Source organism: Mustela nigripes, chromosome 4, assembly GCF_022355385.1.
Source record: "Mustela nigripes isolate SB6536 chromosome 4, MUSNIG.SB6536, whole genome shotgun sequence".
In the NCBI taxonomy this organism is placed as follows: domain Eukaryota; kingdom Metazoa; phylum Chordata; class Mammalia; order Carnivora; family Mustelidae; genus Mustela; species Mustela nigripes.
Window position 1 is genome coordinate 139,037,090 of NC_081560.1, and position 20,773 is coordinate 139,057,862.

At 36.8% G+C, this 20,773-nt stretch overlaps 1 protein-coding gene across 2 annotated transcripts in view; it reads right to left on the minus strand.

Moving 5' to 3' along the window:
- Window positions 1-20,773, minus strand: part of P4HA1 (prolyl 4-hydroxylase subunit alpha 1) — a 77,256-nt gene that overhangs the window by 45,727 nt on the left and 10,756 nt on the right. For both annotated transcript variants that reach the window (XM_059397726.1, XM_059397725.1), the window contains exons 2-5: window positions 15,298-15,405; window positions 13,490-13,586; window positions 12,424-12,575; window positions 9,815-9,952 (exon numbers count right to left, since the gene is read on the minus strand). In XM_059397726.1, the coding sequence (XP_059253709.1) occupies window positions 9,815-9,952; window positions 12,424-12,575; window positions 13,490-13,586; window positions 15,298-15,373 (463 nt within the window). In that variant the 5' untranslated portion in view covers window positions 15,374-15,405. The remainder of the gene's footprint in view (window positions 1-9,814; window positions 9,953-12,423; window positions 12,576-13,489; window positions 13,587-15,297; window positions 15,406-20,773) is intronic.

Genomic DNA, 20,773 nt, shown 5'->3' on the forward strand with positions numbered 1-20,773 from the left:
AAGGAAGCCCGATGGCAACATGGGGCTCAATCCCAGGACCCTGAGATCACTACCTGAGCCAAAGGCAGACACTTAACAAACTGAGCAACCCAGATAACTAAGAAAGATAATTTCAAATGCCATACAGGAAAGCCAGAAAGATCTAGACAGAAATATGTCAAAATGTTAAATTGAGAGCAAAAGCAACATTTATACTTGGCCAAATGCACCCTTAGCTCAAGTTTTGCAACATTCCCTCACAGAATCTCAAGAAGTATACACAATCCAAAATTATAAAAGACAAGATGAAAAGAGCCACTACGAGTAAAAGCAGCAAAACTATTTTAAAACAGTATTAGATATCCCCAAGTTCTTCAGATACTGTTATGAGATTAAGAATACAAAATAACTATGATTAAAATGTTTAAAGAAATAAAAAAAAAATAGAAAAAAAAAAAAAAAAAAAACCCCCCCCCCCCCCAAAAAAAGAAAGACCAGGGAGATAGGAGTGGGAGAAAAAAAAAAAACAGAACTTCCTGAAGTGATAAATAAAATCAATAAAATAAAATTTACTGGCCAGGTTAAATTGCAAGTTAGACAAAAAAAAAGAGGGAATAATAAACCTAAAGAGGGAGCTGAATAAATTACCATGGGACAAACTACCCAGGAGGTAGCAGAGGAGAGATAAAAATTAAAGTGCTGGGCACCTGGGTGGCTCAGTTGGTTAAGCAACTGCCTTCGGCACAGGTCATGATCCTGGAGTCCCAGGATCGAGTCCTGCATTGGGCTCCCAGCTCCATAGGGAGTCCACTTCTCCCTCTGACCTTCTCTCTTCTCATGCTCTTTCACTCTCTCTCTCAAATAAATAAAATCTTTAAAAAAAAAAAAAAAAAAAAAGAAAGTGCTAGGGGCGCCTGGGTGGCTCAGTGGGTTAAAGCCTCTGCTTTTGGCTCAGGTCATGATCCTGGAGTTCTGGGATCGAGCCCCGCATCCACTCTCTGTTCAGCGGGGAGCCTGCTTCCTCCTCTCTCTCTGCCTGCCTCTCTGCCTTCTTGTGATCTGTCAAATAAATAAAATAAAATCTTTAAAAAAAAAATTAAAGTGCTAGTTAAAAGCAAGAAAAATAAGGTCTAGTATGTCTAGTTGGAGTCCCATCAGATGACAACAGAGAGAATATAGGAGAGGCACTAAAGAAGTAATAGTGAAAGTAGACAATTTTCCAGAATTAAAACACATAAAACTTGGGAGTCAGGAAGCACAAAGAATCCAAAGCCAACATATATATGTAATATATATATATGTAAAGTCTTCTTAAGGATGTGTTTCAAAGATGAGGAAAACATCTTTTTAAAGATGTATTTATTTGAGAGAGAAAGAGTGTTAAGGGACAGGGGGAGAGACAATCAAACTCCACACTGAGCACAGAGCCCTATGTGGGGCTGGATCTTAGGACCAAGAGTCAGACACACCACCAACCGCGACACCAAAGCACACCTAAAAGATGAGGAAAATCATTCTACAAGGAAAGTCTGAGGTACAAGAAAGAATGATAAAGAAATTGGTATACTGGGGCGCCTGGGTGGCTCACTGGGTTGAGTCTCTGCCTTCGGCTCAGGTCATGATGTCAGGGTCCTGGAATCAAGCCCCTCATCAGGCTCTCTGCTCAGAAGGGAGGCTGCTCCCCCCCCCCCCAACCGTGTGCCTACTTGTGATCTCTCTGTCAAATAAATAAATAAAATCTTAAAAAAAAGAAAAGAAATTGATACATATTAGCCAATCTAAACAAAAGTGAACTGGGACGCCTAGATGGCTCAGTCAGCTGAGCATCTGACAATTGATTTTGGCTCAGGTCATGATCTCAGGGTACTGGGATCCAGCCCTGTGTTGGGCTTCACACTCAATGGGGAGTCTGCTTGGGGATTCTCTCTCTCCCTATCCCCTGCTCTCATGTGTGTACTCTCTCTCTAAAATGAAAATAAATCATTTAGAAAAATAAAGTGAACTATCAGGTTGGCAGAAATCTCAGTCTGACAACATTGGCAACATTTTTTTGGTCACACTGCGAGGAAATAGGCACTCTCACATATTATTGGTAGAAATGCAAAATGAGGGGCACCTGGGTGGCTCAGTCGTTGAGCATCTGCCTTCGGCTCATGGCATGATCCCAGGGTCCTGGGATCTAGCCCCGAATTGGGCTCCCTGCTCAGCGGGAGGCCTGCTTCTCCCTCTCTCACTATCTGCTTATGTTCCCACTCTCACTGTGTCTCTCTCTGTCAAATAAATAAAATCTTGAAAAAAAAAAAGAAATGCAAAATGATACAACCATTATGGAGGGAAACTGGGACACTATTAGCAAAATTTCCTATGCATTTATTCTTTGACTCAGTGGCATCACTTCTAGAAAAAATATTCCAAAGAGCATTTAGCAAAGGGGCGCCTGGGTGGCTCAGTGGGTTAAAGCCTCTGCCTTCAGCTCAGGTCATGATCCCAGGGTCCTGGGATCAAGTCCCGCATAGGCTCTCTGCTCAGCAGGGAGCCTGCTTCCTCCTCTCTCTCTGCCTGCCTTTCTGCCTACTTGTGATCTCTGTCAAATAAATAAATAAATCTTAAAAAAAAAAAAAAGATCACTTAGCAAAAAAACAAAAATATATGTACAAGGATACTGGCAGCATTATTTTTATAATAGCCAAAGACAAGAAACAAACCAAATGATCATCATATAGGCCTGATTTTATCAACTATAGTACCTCCGCAAAAATAGATTAAAATACAGACATAAAGAGAAATGAAGATTTCTATATATGATATGAATTGATATCTAGGGTATATCAATAAATTAAAACACCATGGTATACAAAGTATTTTACCATGCTTTGTGTTTATTTTGAGAAGGAACAGAAATAAGTACCTATTTGCTTTTATTTTCAAAAATAAACAGTGGAAAGAGAAAAACTATTAAAATGGTAGTTACATATAGGAAAAACCGATATGTAACCACAGGTTATATATAGTTACCCCCCAACAACACTCAGTCTCTCTCTTGCAAATAAATAAAGGAATCTTTTTTAGTTTTCTTTTTTTTTAAGGGGGGTAAAAGAGGAGGAGAAAGAGGAAGTGGGGAAAGGATTTTTTTTTAAGATCTTATTTATTTGACAGAGATCACAAGTAGGCAGAGAGGCAGGCAGAGAGAGAGAAGGAAGCAGGCTCCCCGCTGAGCAGAGAGCCTAATGCAGGGCTCGATCCCACAACCTTGGGATCATGACCTGAGCCGAAGGCAGAGGCTTTAACTCACTGAGCCACCCATGTGCCCCTGTTCCAACTTTTGACACCAATGGTCAAACAGTAACTGTTAGACTCATGGTGGTTTAACCTTAAGGTCAAAGTATCTTGTCTCCTACCCCAATTTCTTTGCCTTAAATAAATGGAGAAATATAATGTGTTCATGGATTAGAAAAAGTCTGTATTGTTAAAATGACAATGCTGCCCAAATTCTTTGCAAGATTCAACCCAACCCCAATCAAAATTCCTATAGGCACTTTTTTTTGGAAACTGACAAACTGATTCTGAGATTTATATGGAAATTCAAAGAATCTAGAATAGCCAAAGCAATTTTACCAAAGAACAGAGCTGGAGGACTTATTCTGCTTGATTTCAATACTTACTATAGAGCTATAGTTCAGGGGCACCTGGGTGGCTCAGTGTTTGAGCATCTGCCTTTGGCTCAGGTCATCATCCAGGATCCCAGGGTCCTGGGACTGGGCTCTACATTGGGCTCCCTGTTCATCAGGGAGTCTACTTCTCTCTCTCTCTCTCTCTCTGGCCCTCCCCCCAACTTGGGCTTGCTTTCGCTCTCTCAAAAAATTAAGTAAAATCTTTAAAGAAAAAAAAAACCCACAAGCTATAGTTCAGACTGTTTGGTATTAATTACAGGTAGATATATAAATCAATGGAATAGAATCAAGTCAAGAGATACACCAAGTGATTTTTGACAAATGCCAAGGCAATTCAATGGAGAAAGTCTTTTCAATGTTGTTCAAGAAATTAAGTATTCATATTTTTTAAAAAAATCAATCTTTACTGCATAGAACATACAAAGCAACTCAAAATGTATCCTATAGCTTAACGTGAAATCTCAAACTACGAAACTTCTAGATAAAAAAACAGAAGAAGAATATGTCAGACCTCAGGGAAAAAAAAGATTTCTTAGATTTGATACCAAAGCACTACGCATAAGTGAAAAAAATACTGGGGCTCCTGAGTGGCTCAGTTGGTTAAGTATCTGACTTTTGATTTCGGCTCAAGTCATGATCTCAGGGTTATGAGATCAAGTCCCATGTTGGGGCTCTGCAGAAGCCTACTTGGATTCTCTCTCTCCCTCTCCCGTCCCTCCCCCACCTCTAAAAAATAAAATATTGATAATTAAATAATCAAAATTTAAAACTGCTCTCTTAAAAGGCACTAATATGAAATAAAAAGACAAGAGACTGGTTAAAAATATTCACAACACATTTATCTGATAAAAAACTTAATCCAAAATATATAGAAAACTCTTAGACTCTTCACCGAAGAATAGATATGACTAGCCAATAAACACAGGGAAAGATGTTCATTGTTAGTCATCAGTTATTACATACATATAACAATGTAAATTAAACAATGAGATACCACTATACACCCATTATATGGCTAAGATTAAAATGACTTTTAATACACCAAGTGTTTGAAATATGTAGAAGAAATCATACTGATGAAAGGAATGTAAAATGGTACAAAAAATTAGGGAGTTTCTTAAAAGCTAAATATATGCCTGCCATACAATGTTACTAACAATATAAGTACGGTTATTCTGAAATTATTTTAGGTCTATTATAGGATAATACAAAAAACTAATTATGTTTAATGTCACTGGAACCAAGAGTTTTGACACAAAAGAGATGTAAGTATAAACCCTATAATCTTACATTTGAATTGGAAATTAACATGAACTCACATATTTCCTATCTCTGTCCACTGAAGACTTAGAATCAATGACAAATAGCAACAGACAGTCCCTAGAACCTAGCTACACTCCACTCCCTGTATCATTCCCAATTAAAAAGAATCAAGGTTCACTACGACAAGGCCAGATTCTTCCTGCTTTAGGGTAGAAATCTATAAGATAAGCTTGGAAAAAACTGCCAAAAATTAAATTTCCTTAATAGCAAAGAATAACAGGATAATTTCAAAAGGACAAATTAGCCCATCTAAAAAGGACCACCCCCCCCCATCACTTCTCAGCCTTTTGGTAAGATCAAGTATAAAGAGGATCCCCCTGACCTCAAATAGGATAACTGGGCATCAAATGAATAATAATAATGGACTGAAATATAAAAATATATAAAAAATCCATGAGTTTGTAATGATACTTCAGATAAAAATCGCTGGTCACTACTATAAGTTATTATGACATTAACTCATTCTGAAAATTGACACAAGAATAATAATCAAGAATTTATCTTGCCCTTCACATACAAACTCTGGTTCAGTATAAAAAAATGGTTCCTGAAAAAAAGTTCTTACTGATAGAATTCCAGCCAATAAAAGTAGAAGGAATGATGGGATAAGAAAATCACCATTTTCAACCCCTAATAGTTCTAGGCAAGGATCATCAAAGTCTGCAAAAACAATTCCAAGAAAACACATGGAAAACTTCATATGGACTAATCAGTCTCCCACCACCAAAGCTACTCATCAGTCACACAAAAAGTGTGATGAGATGTTGGGTGGCTAGTCATGCAAGTCAACAGAAAGTTCAGAGCGCCACCTATGGAGTTAATTAAAAAACTTGCATCTAACTTGAGACTCCAGCTCTGACCAGTTCATAGGAAATACAGGAGTTAGAGTAACAAATTAACACAAAAGTAACACAAAAGAAAAAATCGGGCAACTCCAACATGTACATTCCATAAAACACATAGCCACGTTTTTCCAACTACATCAGTGGAATGGGAGTGGGGGAAATAGATTTAAGAGATAAAACCAAGGGGCTCGGGGCACCTGGGTGGCTCAGTGGGTTGGGCATCTGCCATTGGCTCTCAGGGTCCTGGGATCAAGCCCCATCTCGGGATCTCTGCTCAGTGGGGAGCCTGCTTCCCTCTCTCTCTCTGCCTGCCTCTCTGCCTGTGATTTCTCTTTGTCAAATAAATAAATAAAATCTTAAAAAGAAAACAAAAAAAACAAGGGGCGCTTAAACCCTGTCTTCTTATACCCTAAGGAAATATTTGCATTACATTAGCCAAAGAATACATAAACAAGGATGTTTACTGAAATCTTGTTTGACACAGCAAAAAAACTGGAGATAACCAAAATGTCCATCCATGCATGAATGAATAAATCAATTCTGTCATATAATACCATACAGCAATTAGAGGAGTTTACTCAAAAAAAAATTGAGTGAAAAAGGTTGCAGGAAGATACACAGATTATTTAAAATTTTAAAACACAACAATGTATGTAGTAAAGAATAAAGAGACAAATGAATACAACCAAATTCAGAACAGTCATTACCTCGAGAAAGATTTTATTTATTTACTTGAGAGAGAGAGACAGAGAGAGAGAGAACAGGAAAGGACAGGCAAAGGGAGAAGCTGACTCCACTGCACAGGGAGCCCAATGCAGGGCTTGATCGCAGGACCATGGGATCACGTCCTCAGCCAAAGGCAGACATTTTAACTGACTGAGCTACCCAGTCATCCCCACTAAAACAATTCTAAGAATAAAATACTTAGGAATTAACCAAGGAGGTTAAAGACTTATACAATGAACACCACAAAACATTGCTGAAATAAGAGAAGACATAAATAAGTAGAAACACATCCCATGTTCATGGACTGAAAGACCTGATACTATTAAAATGGCAAGACTATCTATCCAAACTGATCTACAGATTAAATACAATCCCTATCAAAATCCCAATGACATTCTTTGCAGAAATAGAAAAACCCATCCTGAAATTCGTATGTAATTTCAAGAGACAGTCAAAACAATCTTGAAAAAGAATAAAACTGGAGAACTCAAACTTCTAGATTTCAAAACTTACTACAAAGCTACAGTCTTCAGGGGCACCTGAGTGGGTCAGCTGATTAAGTATCTGCCTCCCTCTGCCTTTGGCTCAGGTCATGCTCTCAGTGTCTTGGAATCAAGCCCTGCTTCTGGCTCAGCAGAGTCGGCCTCTCCCCCTCCCTCTGCCCCTCCTCACCCTTGTTCATGCCCTATTAAATAAATAAAATCTTTAAAAAAAAAAGGCTACAGTCATCAGAACAGTGTGGTTTTGTTTTTTTTTTTTAAGATTTTATTTATTTATTTGAGAAAGAGACAATGAGAGAGAGCATGAGCGAGGAGAAGGTCAGAGGGAGAAGCAGACTCCCCGTGGAGCTGGGAACCCGATGCGGGACTCGATCTGGGAACTCTGGGATCATGACCTGAGCCAAAGGCAGCTGTCCAACCAACTGAGCCATCCAGGCATCCCAGAACAGTGTGGTATTAATAAGGCATAAAGATCAATGGAATAGAACAGAGGGCCCAGATTATAATAAACCCTCACATACATGATCACATACTTTTTGACAAGAGTGCCAAGACCAATCAATGGGGAGAGGATAGTCTTTTCAACAAATGGTGCTGGAAAAACTGGATATCCATCAGCAAAAGAAATGAAGTTGGACCCTTACACTAACACATGTTAAAATTATCTCAAAATGGATAAAAGACCTAAATGTAAGACCTAAAACAATAAAACTCTTAAGAAGAAAACATAGGAGAAAAGCTTCATGACATTAGATGAGGCAACAATTTCTTGTATATGATCCTAAAGGCAAATGGAACCAAAGAAAAAATAAAGTGGACCTCATGAAAAATTTAAAACTTCATGCATCAAAAGACATAATCAACAGAGTAAAAAGAATCCACAGAATAAGAGAAAATGTTTCCAAATCATGTGTCTCATAAGGGATTAATATCCAGCATATGTAAACAACTCCTAAACCAACTACAACAAAAAACTAATTAAGAAGTGGGCAAAAGGGCACCTGAGTGGCTCAGTTGGTTAAGCGACTGCCTTCGGCTTAGGTCATGATCCTGAAGTCCCAGGATCGAGTCCCACATTGGGCTCCCTGCTTGCAGGAAGTCTGCTTCTCCCTCTGACTTTCCTCTTCTTGTGCTCTCTCGTGCTCTCTCTCTCTCTCTCTCTCTTGTTCTCTCCCTCTCAAATAAATAAAATCTTCAAAAAAACAAAAAAAAGTGGGCAAAAGACTTCAATAAACCTCTCTCCAAGAAAGAAATACAGATGGCTGCAAAGCACATGAAAAGACGCTCAACATCACTGATAGGGAAATGTAAAACTACAATGAGATATCACCTCACACCCATAAGGATGGCTACCATCAAAGAAAGAGACAATAACAAGTGTTGAAGAGTAGGGGGAGAATTTGGAACCCTTGTGCACTGTTGGCGGGAATGTAAAATAATATATCTACTGCAGAAAATAGTAAGGCACTTCCTCAAAAAACTAAAAATAGAATTACCATAGGATCCAGCAATTACACTTCTATGTATCTACCCAAAGAATGGGAGGCAGGGTTTTGACAGGCTATCTGCACATCCATGTTAACAGCAGCACTATTTGCACTAGCTAACACATGGAAGCAACTCAAGTGTCCTGCTGATGGACGAAATAAGCAAAATATGGTATATATACATATATAGATATATACACACACTACGTATTACTATTCAGCCTTAAAAAATAAGGAAATTCTGACATTTGCTACAATGTGAATGACCCTTGAGAGCATTATGCTAAGTGAAATAAGTCCATCACAAAAAGACAATTACTGTATGATTCCATTTATATGAGATACTTAGAACAGTCAAAATTATAGAAACAAAGCAAAATGATGGGGCTAGGGAAAACAGGGGATGGGGAGTTATTGTTTAATGGGTACAGTTTTAGTTTTACAAAATGGAAAGACCTCTGGGGATGGATGCTGGTGATGGGTGCACAACAGTGTGGATGTATGTGACGCCACTAAACCACACATTTAAAAGTGATTAAGATGAAAAATAAAGTGATTAAGATGACAAATTTTGTTATATACTTTTTGTACAATGAAAGATTTTTAAAGCAAATTATCATGAAACCAGCTGTAACCTAAATAGAAGGTTTTGCCAAAAATGGGTCATAAAGCAGGATGTTCATTATAGAACACTTTAAAAAGGGATGCCTGGGTGGCTCAGCTAAGTGCCTTCAGCTCTGGTCATGATCCCAGAGTCCTGCGATCAAGTCCCATATCGGGTTCCTTGCTCAGCAGGAAACCTGAGTGACACATGGAAGTGTCTGCCTTCTGCCTGCCACTTCCCCTGCTTGTGCACTCTCTCTGACAAAACAAAACAAAACAACAACAAAAACAACAAAAAAAATCACTTTAAAAATCTGTGTACACCCGGTATGTCTTGGTTTTTAAATTATTAAACATATAAACTTTATCAATTCCTTTATAACTTTACACACAAACATTTGATGTTCTAAAGAAAAACATGAGGAAAACTGATTGTTTTTTTCCAGGCAAAAAAATGCCTAAAGTTAAGTTCCTATAATATTAAGCTTTCACAGTAACAAGCTATAAACTTACCCACAACTATTAAGTCCTAGGGAAAGAGAGTCTTTGTCTTCAAAGACTGTGAAATAAATTAATGTTAAAAGTCTTAAAATGCAAAAGTTTTCTTCTAGATTAACATTTTAATGGACTGAATAGAACAACTAGGTAATAAATGTTATATATGCTAGAAGAATTCTTACCTGGGAGATTACCCTTTGAGATGGTGTCTGTATCCAAATTGTAGGTATCCTGGAGACGCAACAGAGCTTTAGCTGCCCCAACCTGATCTTCATCATTAGGGAAGTATTGTCTCTGAATGGTTAGGTTAGAGATAAAGCCTTGAAATTAAAAAAAAAAAAAAAAAGAAAAGAAAAAGAAAGACTCTAGAATAGACTTCCAATTTGCAATATACAGTGCTCACAAGGATTTTTCAAAATTAATTTTATTATAATTTCCTACCATGCCATTAAAGTTCCACATGCTCAACAAGAAAAAACTAAATACATTAAGACCTGAAATACCTCTAACTTATTCCATCTTCCCAAATCCTAATGTCACTTAAGTAATCTGAAGTCATTGCATAAATCATGTCATATTAGGTAAAAATCAACATAACTGAATCTTTAGTTACACAAAAGAGCCTCCACTAAGCTTGAAAAATGGATTTACGGATCTGAAAATGACATCCGTTAGCAACCAATTATATTTTAGGATAACAGATGGTAAATAAAATGTATGCATTTTTAAAAAGTTCTATTTTCTTCTTCCATGTGTCACTCATTATATAAATATGTAAATATACAAAGTTTGGTATAATCCTTTGAGGGGGGAGAGAGATTAATTACATGTTTAAGATTATAAAGTGGATCACTTATTAAAATATATTTAGATCTGTTAAATTACTGAATATAGTGATCAACCAAGATTTGCTTTAATTTTAATCTAATTTTAATTTTTTTTTAAGATTTTATTTATTTATTTGACAGAGAGATCACAAGTAGGCAGAGAGGCAGGCAGAGAGAGACAAAAAAGCAGGCTCCCTGCGGAGCAAAGAGCCCCATGTGAGGCTCGATCCCAGGACCCTGGGATCATGACCTGAGCTGAAGGCAGAGGCTTAACCCACTGAGCCACCCAGGCACCCCTAATTTTAATTTTAAACGATTTTATATAAAATATAGCAAAAACCAAACTAATAAAATAATTATGATAAGTACCCTAAGGAGAATGGATGCTAAATACTCCTTAAGGAACCAAAAACACCTAAACAAGTAATTTAAAATTTTAATAATAATGTCGTCATTTGCAAATAAAAGTTAGGTATAAAACTTCCCTCCTCTCACACTTACTTACAGGCAACTGTGTATTTTGATCAGCAAAAAATTTTTGTGTGTGTATTTGATCAGCCAGGCATTTTTATGTTAATGAAAATGTACAAATGAACAACTAGCTAGGAGAGGGCTAAAGTTTGTATCAAGCATATTTTTTAGTTTTAAGACCAATCCTTTAAGACCAATCCTTTAAGTCACAATGTCCACATGGAGTTTTACAACAAGTTTTACAGATTGTTTTATGACTCCAAATAAATCCAAGAAGTTGCTTAAATCCCATCCCTAAAAAAGAGGAAAAATGTATGTATTATAACACTATGGGATGACTACCACAGATTAGAACATCAAAGTCTCAAGGTTTACCTTATAAAAGAACTTAGGTCATAAAAATCAAAAAATTGAGAATTTTAAAAAAATTAAGTTAATAAATAAATGTGTAGGGGTGCCTGGGTGGCTCAGTGGGTTAAAGCCTCTTGCCTTCAGCTCAGGTCATGATCCCAGGGTCCCGGGATCGAGCCCCGAATCCAGCTCTCTGCTCCACAGGGAGCCAGCTTCCTCCTCTCTCTCTCTGCCTGCCTCTCTGCCTGCTTGTCATCTCTGTCAAAATAAATAAATAAAATCTTTAATAAATAAATAAATGTGTATATGTGTGTGCACACACAAATACAGGACTTTAAAAATGTTGTCATGGTGCTACGTAAGAGAGCAAATAATCCCTGGTATTTCCTTCACACAATGCAGTTTTCACAAGGGCTTGCCTTAATTTTTCTCCTCGAGGCTTTCTGTCCTTTGCCTAATAGTTGACCGCTTAGAAACACTCATAAGCACCCTTGGAGTATTTTCATTTACATAGTTAACTCAGTTCTCTCCCTTCTTCTTGCTTTTTTTCATTCCACCTCCAGTCACTGAACAAGTATTTTATCTAAGCATATCCCCTCTAGTTCCTAAACTCCAGGCTTAGTTTTCTGTGTCTGCTACTAAAATATCTAAAACACCTCAATACTCCAAATACAACTTTGTTTTAATTAGAAAGACCTTCATTGTTACTGTTCGCAGTCTTAGTTTTTCAATTTATTGTCGAAGTAAAAGAAGTCTAAGATTCAAAATACTATATAGAACACAGCTAACACCCAATACATGAACAATAGATGAGATGATGGAGATTTATCCATAAATTTTTGACATCTGAAGATAATCCTAAAATGGGAACAATTACTCTCAGAAATGAAACTATATGTCAAATAATTGATAAACTTTTGTTTGGTGCTTATTTGTTTCCAGTTTTTATTCTCTTTTTTTAAATTAAGGAATTCAGGATATAGACTAACTCCAGTCAAACCAAATATATCTCTGCAACAATTTAGTTATAACACCGAACACATGATGTTCTGGGAAATGAATTTATTAGTATTGGCATTTCCACACACGGCAGCAATATTGTCTTACTTCTTTTGGCTCCTTAATCTTACCCTCTGACTTACCATCTGACATATCCTTAAGGACCAGATTCTCCAACTCACTCCATTCAGTGTTCAGACGTTTCATTAATTTGAATGCATTTACAGGGTGCCCAACAAAGCCTTCTGGATCTTTTGTCGCTGTGCTGGTTAGTCGATCTAACTTCTCTGCCCATCTATACACATAAGACATATAAATGGAGCACACATACACTTAATAAGGAGAACACAACTTAATAAAGCACTCAGAAAAAAGACCAGAGGTTTATGAGTGAAAACTGTATTTAAAAACTTTTTAAAATGAAATTATAAATTTTTTAAAAAGCAAGACTGTTATGGGTAAAATCTAGCTTGGTAAAAGAAAAATGTAACAAGTCTTTTTCTTTTAGTTTTGTTTCTCTCAAATGGCTACAGTAAATGGAACCTATCTTAGAAAAGGTGTGACTGGATCCCTCTACTAAGGGTCTAAAAATTCATCTCCCCACAGGCCCTTAAAGCCAAATAATTGGTTATAAAATACAAATTAGCCCAATCGAACTTCAGTAACATGTTCATTTAAATCAAATATAACACCAAAATTTTAGATTCAGTATCTAAAAACTATATTTTAAAACAAATAGACAAAAAAAACCCGGAGTACTCAGCTACTCACTAAATAAAAGGCAGGAATTCTCAAGTCAGGATTAACTCTGAGCCTGAGTCAGTTAAAAATAAATCAGCAGGTAAGGAAAACTTGTATCAATTAATAATTAACGTATTTATCACTGTAATCTCTAGAATGGCATCAAAGGAGTGAAGGATAAACAGAATTTGAAAACTGCTCTAGAAGATGACTTAATTAGGGAGGTTAGAAGAAGACAGAAGATATTAGCAACTATTTTGAGAAACTGTCATTCAACACCTATATCCAGTTATATCCTTATCTAAACTCTTGGCCCAGGCCTAACTCTTGTTTTCAATGTTCCTATTTTAGCCATTTCAGCCAGTTTTTAAGACAGGTGGCTTCCATTTCCACTCAAAGAATGTTTTAGCTCTCGAACAAAAATATCCAGGTGGAGTCAAATCCTAATAAGTAGAACCCTTTGCTTACTTTTTTATTTGTTCTAATTTGTCCTCTTCTGCCTTAATATAATCTTTCAGAGAAGTCACCAGATCTTTCTCAGTATGGATCAAATCAGTCATCTGACCTAGAAGGAGAAGAAGGGAAGGTTTATCAAATACCCACATTGGTCAACACAAGTATTTTAGAATAATTTAAAAATGATCAAGAATGCTTCATTCTGGGGCACCTAGGTGGCTCAGTTGGTTAAGCAACTGCCTTCGGCTCAGCTCATGATTCTGGAGTAGCAGGATAAAGTCCCGCAACAGACTCCCAGCTCCACACGGAGTCTGCTCCACCCTCTGACCTTCCCCTCTCTCATGCTTTCTCTCTCAAATAAATGAATAAAATCTTAAAAAAAAAAAAAAAAGGAATGCTTCATTCTTTGATAAGATTGAACTGATTTTAAACTCATATATGTTGGAGAAAACATCTTTTTTCTTTTTAATTAAATAAACAAAGACAATTGTGTTCCAATTCTAACTTTCAAGCTACTTCATTCTGCAAATTGGACAACATTGGCAAATTGTTCTAAAAATTTGTTTTTAAATTACAAAACAACACTACTTTTTCTTCTTCCCTACCTCTGCTCTCACCTTTTTTTGTTATTGAGACTGATTAGAATTAAATTTTCATCCAATAAACTAAACCACACTAACAAAAGGTACATTTTACAAATGAAATTCAAAGCATCCATGTTCAGTTATAGTGGGATAAGAAGACTCCTCATTTTATATCACAAAATTAGATAATAAAAATATAATACTTGTGTTTTCGTTAGCACTCCAATCACACAAGGGTAAAACTGGTTAACAGCATGAAGGAAAACATCTCATTTAAGGCAGATGAAGTATGCATATAGGAAAACTTAAAAAAGGATACATATCAAACATGAAAAATATTTCTGGGGGAAAGAGGACATGTGGAAGTCTTACATTCTACGTATTTTTCTTTGTTTCTTCTTTAACCATATGCTATTTTAGTAATACCTTCAAAGATTTTTTTTTAAATTATGATATAGAAAAAAAGTAACTTGTGTTCATAGTAGATTCTTAAATGGAAATAGCAGGTTATGAAATAATGTACAGTGTATTAATTGTACCTGTGCATTAAAAAAAACTATTAAATTATCTAAGTGGACTCATTAACAAAGAATTTTCTTGATATGCTTTTCTAAATTTTCTTAAAATTAAAAAAAAACTTATTTATTTGACAGACAGAAATCACAAGTACGCTGAAAGGCAGGCAGAGATAGAGGGGAAAGTAGGCTCCCTGCTAAGCAGAGAGCCCAATGTGGGACTCAATCCCAGGACCCTGAGATCATGACCTGAGCCAAAGGCAGAGACTTAACCCACTGAGCCACCCAGATGCCCCAATTTTCTTAAGTTTTAACCTGAAAATGTACTGCTTTTGTGATCAGAAAAAAATTTTTAAATTAAATTTTAAAAACAGAGACTTGTAGGGGAAAGGAACTAAATCAATGCTTCAGTCTCTGGGAACACACTTATTTGTTTTTACTGATTTAAAAACACTAAAAAAATGGGGCGCCTGGGTGGCTCAGTTGGTTAAGCAGCTGCCTTCCGATCAAGTCATGATCCCAGGATACTAGGATAGAGCTGCATTACTCAGCAGGGAGCCTGCTTCTTCCTCTCACTTGCCTATCTGCCTTTCCCTTGCCACTCCCCTTGCTTATTGTCTCTCTGTGTCAAATAAAGAAATAAAATCTTAAAAAAAAAAACTAAAAAATTGTAATTTTTTAAATGCAAGATCAATACAAACCAAAAAATAGTAAGACTTACCAATTGAAGTAAAAAAGCCTGGATGGGCCAAAGACTGGGGAAGTAGAACCCCAACAATTAAAATACACCAGATCATCTTGGAAGACTTAATTTTTCAGGATCACACACCTACAAGAGAAATAGGGTCATTAAAACAACAGCAACAACAACAAAAAGTAAGGTAGGAAAAGTTCCTAACTGATTTTTTCTATGAACAAAATGTATGTCAGACACTAAGGTTGCCCATAGACTGTTGTTAATTCTTAAAAGTTGATTTAATAATTTAATTAACAAGCTACTATCTTACTTTTCATACAACTACTTAAAGAAAAATATAAAGGTTTGTTATCACCTGATATTTATGCTTAAAAATTCAACCCAAGTTTGTTTTCTCCTTAGTTACTACTATAATTATAATGATTAGATAGTAACTCTTTCATATAGCCTGAAAAATAAGTTTTCTGTTATCTACATCTAACCCATGAATTTCCCATAAAAATATACTACTCCATTAAAGTAATTTAATTTAAATATTACCAAACTACATTCTGAAATGTTAGAATGTTTTAAAGGGGAAAAAAGGTTTTCAGAGCCACTGCTTTATCCTTTAAATTCCTAACTTGTTCCATGTTTTCCCTACATGGCTTTCAATTTTAAAACAAGTTCAATTAAAAGTTGTACATTTTCAGGGCGCCTGGGTGGCTCAGTTGGTTAAGTGTCTGCCTCTTGATCTCAACTCGGGTCTTGAGCTCAGGATTATGAGTTCAAGCCCCGTGCTGGGCTCCACGCTGGGCACGGAACCTACTTTAATTAAAAAAAAAAAAAAGTTGGGGCGCCTGGGTGGCTCAGTGGGTTAAAGCCTCTGCCTTCCCCTCAGGTCATGATCTCAGGATCCTGGGATCGAGCCCAGCATCGGGCTCTGCTCAGCCTTCCTCTGCCTGCTTGTGATCTCTGTGTGTCAAATAAATAAGTAAAATCTAAAAAAAAAAAAAAAAAAAGTAGATTTTGGAGTGATGAAAACATTCTAAAATTGACTGTGGTAATTGATGGTTGAAGAACACAGTAAAAGTACTAAAAACCACTGAATCATGACCATTAAATGGGTGAACTGTATGGTACATGAATTATATCTCAATAAAAGCTGTTATTTTTAAAAAGTTGTACAGAATCCAAAAAGAATAAACAGCCTGTCGATTTACACTAGCAATTTCTCTCAAGGAACCTAGTGTTGAGGTTTTTCTATCTACTATGTTCTATGTAAAAATGCTTAGCCTAGTACACAGCTATGGAATTTTTTTTTTTTTAAGCTGGCAGCAAAGCTCTTCTTTTTTCTTTGTCCCTGGTAGCACTGACTTTTCTAGAACAAATTCTTCACAGCAGGTGCAAATATCAACTAACCATCAGAAAAGATTTTACCCTTCTTTCCCAAATGTCCCAATAGCACTCTTTTCTTGCTCCTTCACCATCACATACTTCTAAGTCCTCATTACTTTACAGAAGAGTACGTTACTATTACAGAACTTCTTGCCCCAGTAACAGGCTCCCATTTGTTACTCTTCTTGTTTCCCTATTCCTCTTTGAGCAGGCACTTCTGACTCTTTCCAAGTGACTTCACCTAAACCAACAGGTTAAAGTCCACATTGGAAAGCTCCCTATACCGCCAAAACAAACAAACAAAATACAAAAACAAAATCCCTTCCCCCTTCTTGAATAAAAAAGAGATCACCACAGAAACTAACATTCTCCTCCCTCAAGTTTGCCACAAGCTTCCAGATACTTCCAGAACCACACAGTAGTGAAATACACTGTTCTCTTGGCTGCTTTACAGTAACTCTTTGGGAAGGCTTCTAGAATGAAGCAGATGCAGACACTTACTCTCTTGGGCTCCTGCCAAAGCACAAGGCTTTTTCAAAATCTGGGCTGTCTGAAAAGTCTAGAATCTTCTCACTGTTTACACAGATTTCTACCATAATTTTCTTCATGAATAAATGTTATTTCCAGAAAATACAAATGCTTTTGCTCTACTAACAAAAGGCTAATCAGAAATGCTGTCCAAATGTTAAACTCTGATGGGATGATTTAGATTGGTCAGGTAAGAGGTTATTTTTTCACAGCTAAAATGTATTTTGTAACTCAAGTATTTTTTTTTTTTTGTCATCTTTAAAAGTCCTTAAATCCCTCAATGAATCAAGAACCATTAGCCTACAGAAATTGCTAAAGTTTGAAAACTGCATTTCAACAATGATAGAACTCACAGAAATTCAAAGCATTAATCAAATGAAGAATAAAAACACCTGTACCGGGGCACCTGGGTGGCTCAGTGGGTTAAGGCCTCTGCCTTCGGCTCAGGTCATAATCCCAGAGTCCTGGGATTGAGTCCCACATCAGTCTCTCTGCTCAGCAGGGAGTCTGCTTCCTCTTCTCTCTGCCTGCCTCTGCCTGCCTCTGCCTGCTTGTGATTTCTGTCTGTCAAATAAATAAATAAAATCTTTAAAAAAAAAAAAAACTGTACCTCACATCATGCTGGAAAACCAATTCTATGTGGATTAAAGAGCTATAACCAACAAAAAATAACAAAAAAGAAAAGTTACTGGATCTCTAAAAGGAGAAAAGAATCTTTAAACTTTAAATAAGATAAAACAAATAACCTATCAAAAGCCAGATGGAATTTAAGTACACAAAATAATCTAGGCTTATATGTGTTTTTAAAAAACCCCATAAACAGGGCACCATCAGTTAAGTGTCTGACTCTTGATTTCAGCTCAGGTCATGATCTCAGAGTCCTGAGATTGAGCCCCACGTCAGTCTCTGCGTTGAGCATGGAGCCTGCTTGAGATTCTCTCTCCCTCTCCCTGCTCACAGACAGCATGCAAGCTCTAGCAAAAAACAAAAAACAAAACCCTATATACTACAAACTAGGAAACTAAAGGAAATAGAGCTCATTTAAGGAGCTCATATAAATAAAAAAGAAAAACACTAAGATATTAATAGAAACTAAAAGATTAAGAATACAGAAAGTCACAGAAGAACTATAAATAGTTAAACAAAGTTCATTCAGTTATCAAAGACCCATTTTTTTGTCCTTCAAACAAACAATCAAATTTAACAAATTCACAATATAAAAATATGTAATGAAGGTGCTATATATATGTCACAGAACTTAAAAGAGTATATCCTTTGTGCGCCTGGGTGGCTCAGTGGGTTAAGCCTCTGCCTTCAGCTGAGGTCTTTGGGCTTTCTGCTCAGCAGGGAGCTTGCTTTCCCCTCTCTCTCTGCCTGCCTCTCTGTCTACTTGTGATCTCTCTCTGTGTCAAATAAATTAATAAAACCTTAAAAAAAAAAAAAAGAAAGAAAAACTTTGCAATAAACGTAGGAGGTGCTTACACGTAGGAGGAGGTTACATACTCACTTTAGAAAAAAAAAGTACATCCTTTAATTTGTGAATTTAAATAAAAATATAAAATTTAAAAATTAACAAACTCACATTCATTGCTGGTGAGAATGTGAAACAGTAAAGCCACCATGGTTTGGTAGTCTCTTAAAACATCAGACACACTCTTACCATACAATCTGGTAACTGTTCTCCTTTCTATTTAACCCCAAAATTTGAAAACTTAAGTCCACACAAAAGCCTGCACATGGATATCTTTTTTTTTTTTTTTTTTAAGATTTTATTTATTTGACAGACAGAGATCACAAGTAGGCAGAGAGGCCGGGGGAAGCAGGCTCCCCGCTGAGCAGAGCACAGGATGTGGGGCTCGATCCCAGGACCCTGGGATCCTGACCTGAGCCAAAGGCAGAGGCTTTAACCCATGGAGCCACCCAGGCACCCCCTGCATGTGGATATTCCTAAATTTCTTCAAAATGGCCAAAACTTGGAAGCAACCAAAATATCCTTCAGTAGGTAAATGGATAAATAAACTGGCACATCCAGACAATGAAGTATTACTTCATGCTAAAAGGAAATGAGCTTTCCAACCATGAAAAGACATGAAAGAATCTTAAATGCATATTTCTTTTTTAATTAACATATAATATATTATTTGCCCCCGGGGTACAGGTCTATGAATCATCAGGCTTACACATTTCACAGCACTCACCATAGCCCATACCCTCCCCAATTCCATAACCCAGCCACCCTATCCCTATCCCCTGACCCCCCCAGCAACCCTTAGTTTGTTTCCTGAGATGGTCGTGGTGGGTAGGAGGAAAAAAATGAAAAAAGATGGGATCAGGAGGGAGACAAGCCTTAACTGTGTATTTCTTTTTCTTTTTTTTTTTTTTTTTAAAGATTTTTTATCTATTTGACAGAGAGAGATCACAAGTAGGCAGAGAGGCAGGCAGAGAGAGAGAGGAGGAAGCAGGCTCCCCGCCGAGCAGAGAGCCCGACGCGGGACTCAATCCCAGGACTCCGGGACCATGACCCGGGCCGAAGGCAGCGGCCCAACCCACTGAGCCACCCAGGCGCCCCTTTAACTGTGTATTTCTAAGTAAAAAAAAAGCCAATCTGAAAAGGCTATGTACTGTACGCTTCCAACAAAAGAAATTCTAGAACTATGAAGACAGTAAAAATATCTGTGGTTGGGAGGTAGGAGGATGAAGAGATGGAGCAGAGAATTTTTAGGGCAGTGAAAATACTCTAAGATATCATAATGATAAATACATCATTTATTTTTTGGACATACATGTGTCCAAATCCACAGAACTTACAACACCAAGAGTGAATGGGTGATGTAAACTATGTATGGACTTCGGGTAATTACAATGTGTCAATGTAGATTCAATCAGTTATAACAAATGTACCACTCTCATGGAGGATGTTGAGGCTGTCCATGTGTAGGGGCAGGGGGCATATGGGAAATCTCTGTACCATCCTCTCAGTTTTGCTGTGAACCTAAAAACTGCTTTTAAAAAAATAAAGTCTTAAAATAAAATAAATTAACATCATACAACACTAGTGGAATCTTACTGAATTAGATTAAGTTTCCACTATTCTGACAGAAAGTTGTAAATAAATATGGATCAAAACAAAGAAAAAAATTAACATCATAATATTATCATAACTATGCATGAAAATATACAGAGGAAATTCACCAAAATGTAGTTGTTTCTGGACAGCAGAACATTAGTAATTTTCTTCTATTTCTCTGTATTTTCCAGATGTCCTAGAGTATATTTACTTTTATAGTGACAAAAAATTAACTCTGTCCAAAATCATAAACCTACAGTAATAATAAAACATCAACTCCCATATTATGTACGCCATAATGAAGTGGTAACTCCTCTTTAATACAAAAAAGTAGCTAACAAGTACGATCCACATTTGTGCCTCTTCTACATTCTAACTGTTTAAGCCTCCAGATTTCTCTCTCTGCTACAAAGATAGGAAGTTTATATGAAATTAACCCAAATATCCAGCCATGAACTACACTGTCAGAGTAACACATTTTTCTACTACCCTTCCTCTTACAGACAGACATATGATGTGGCCTAAGCC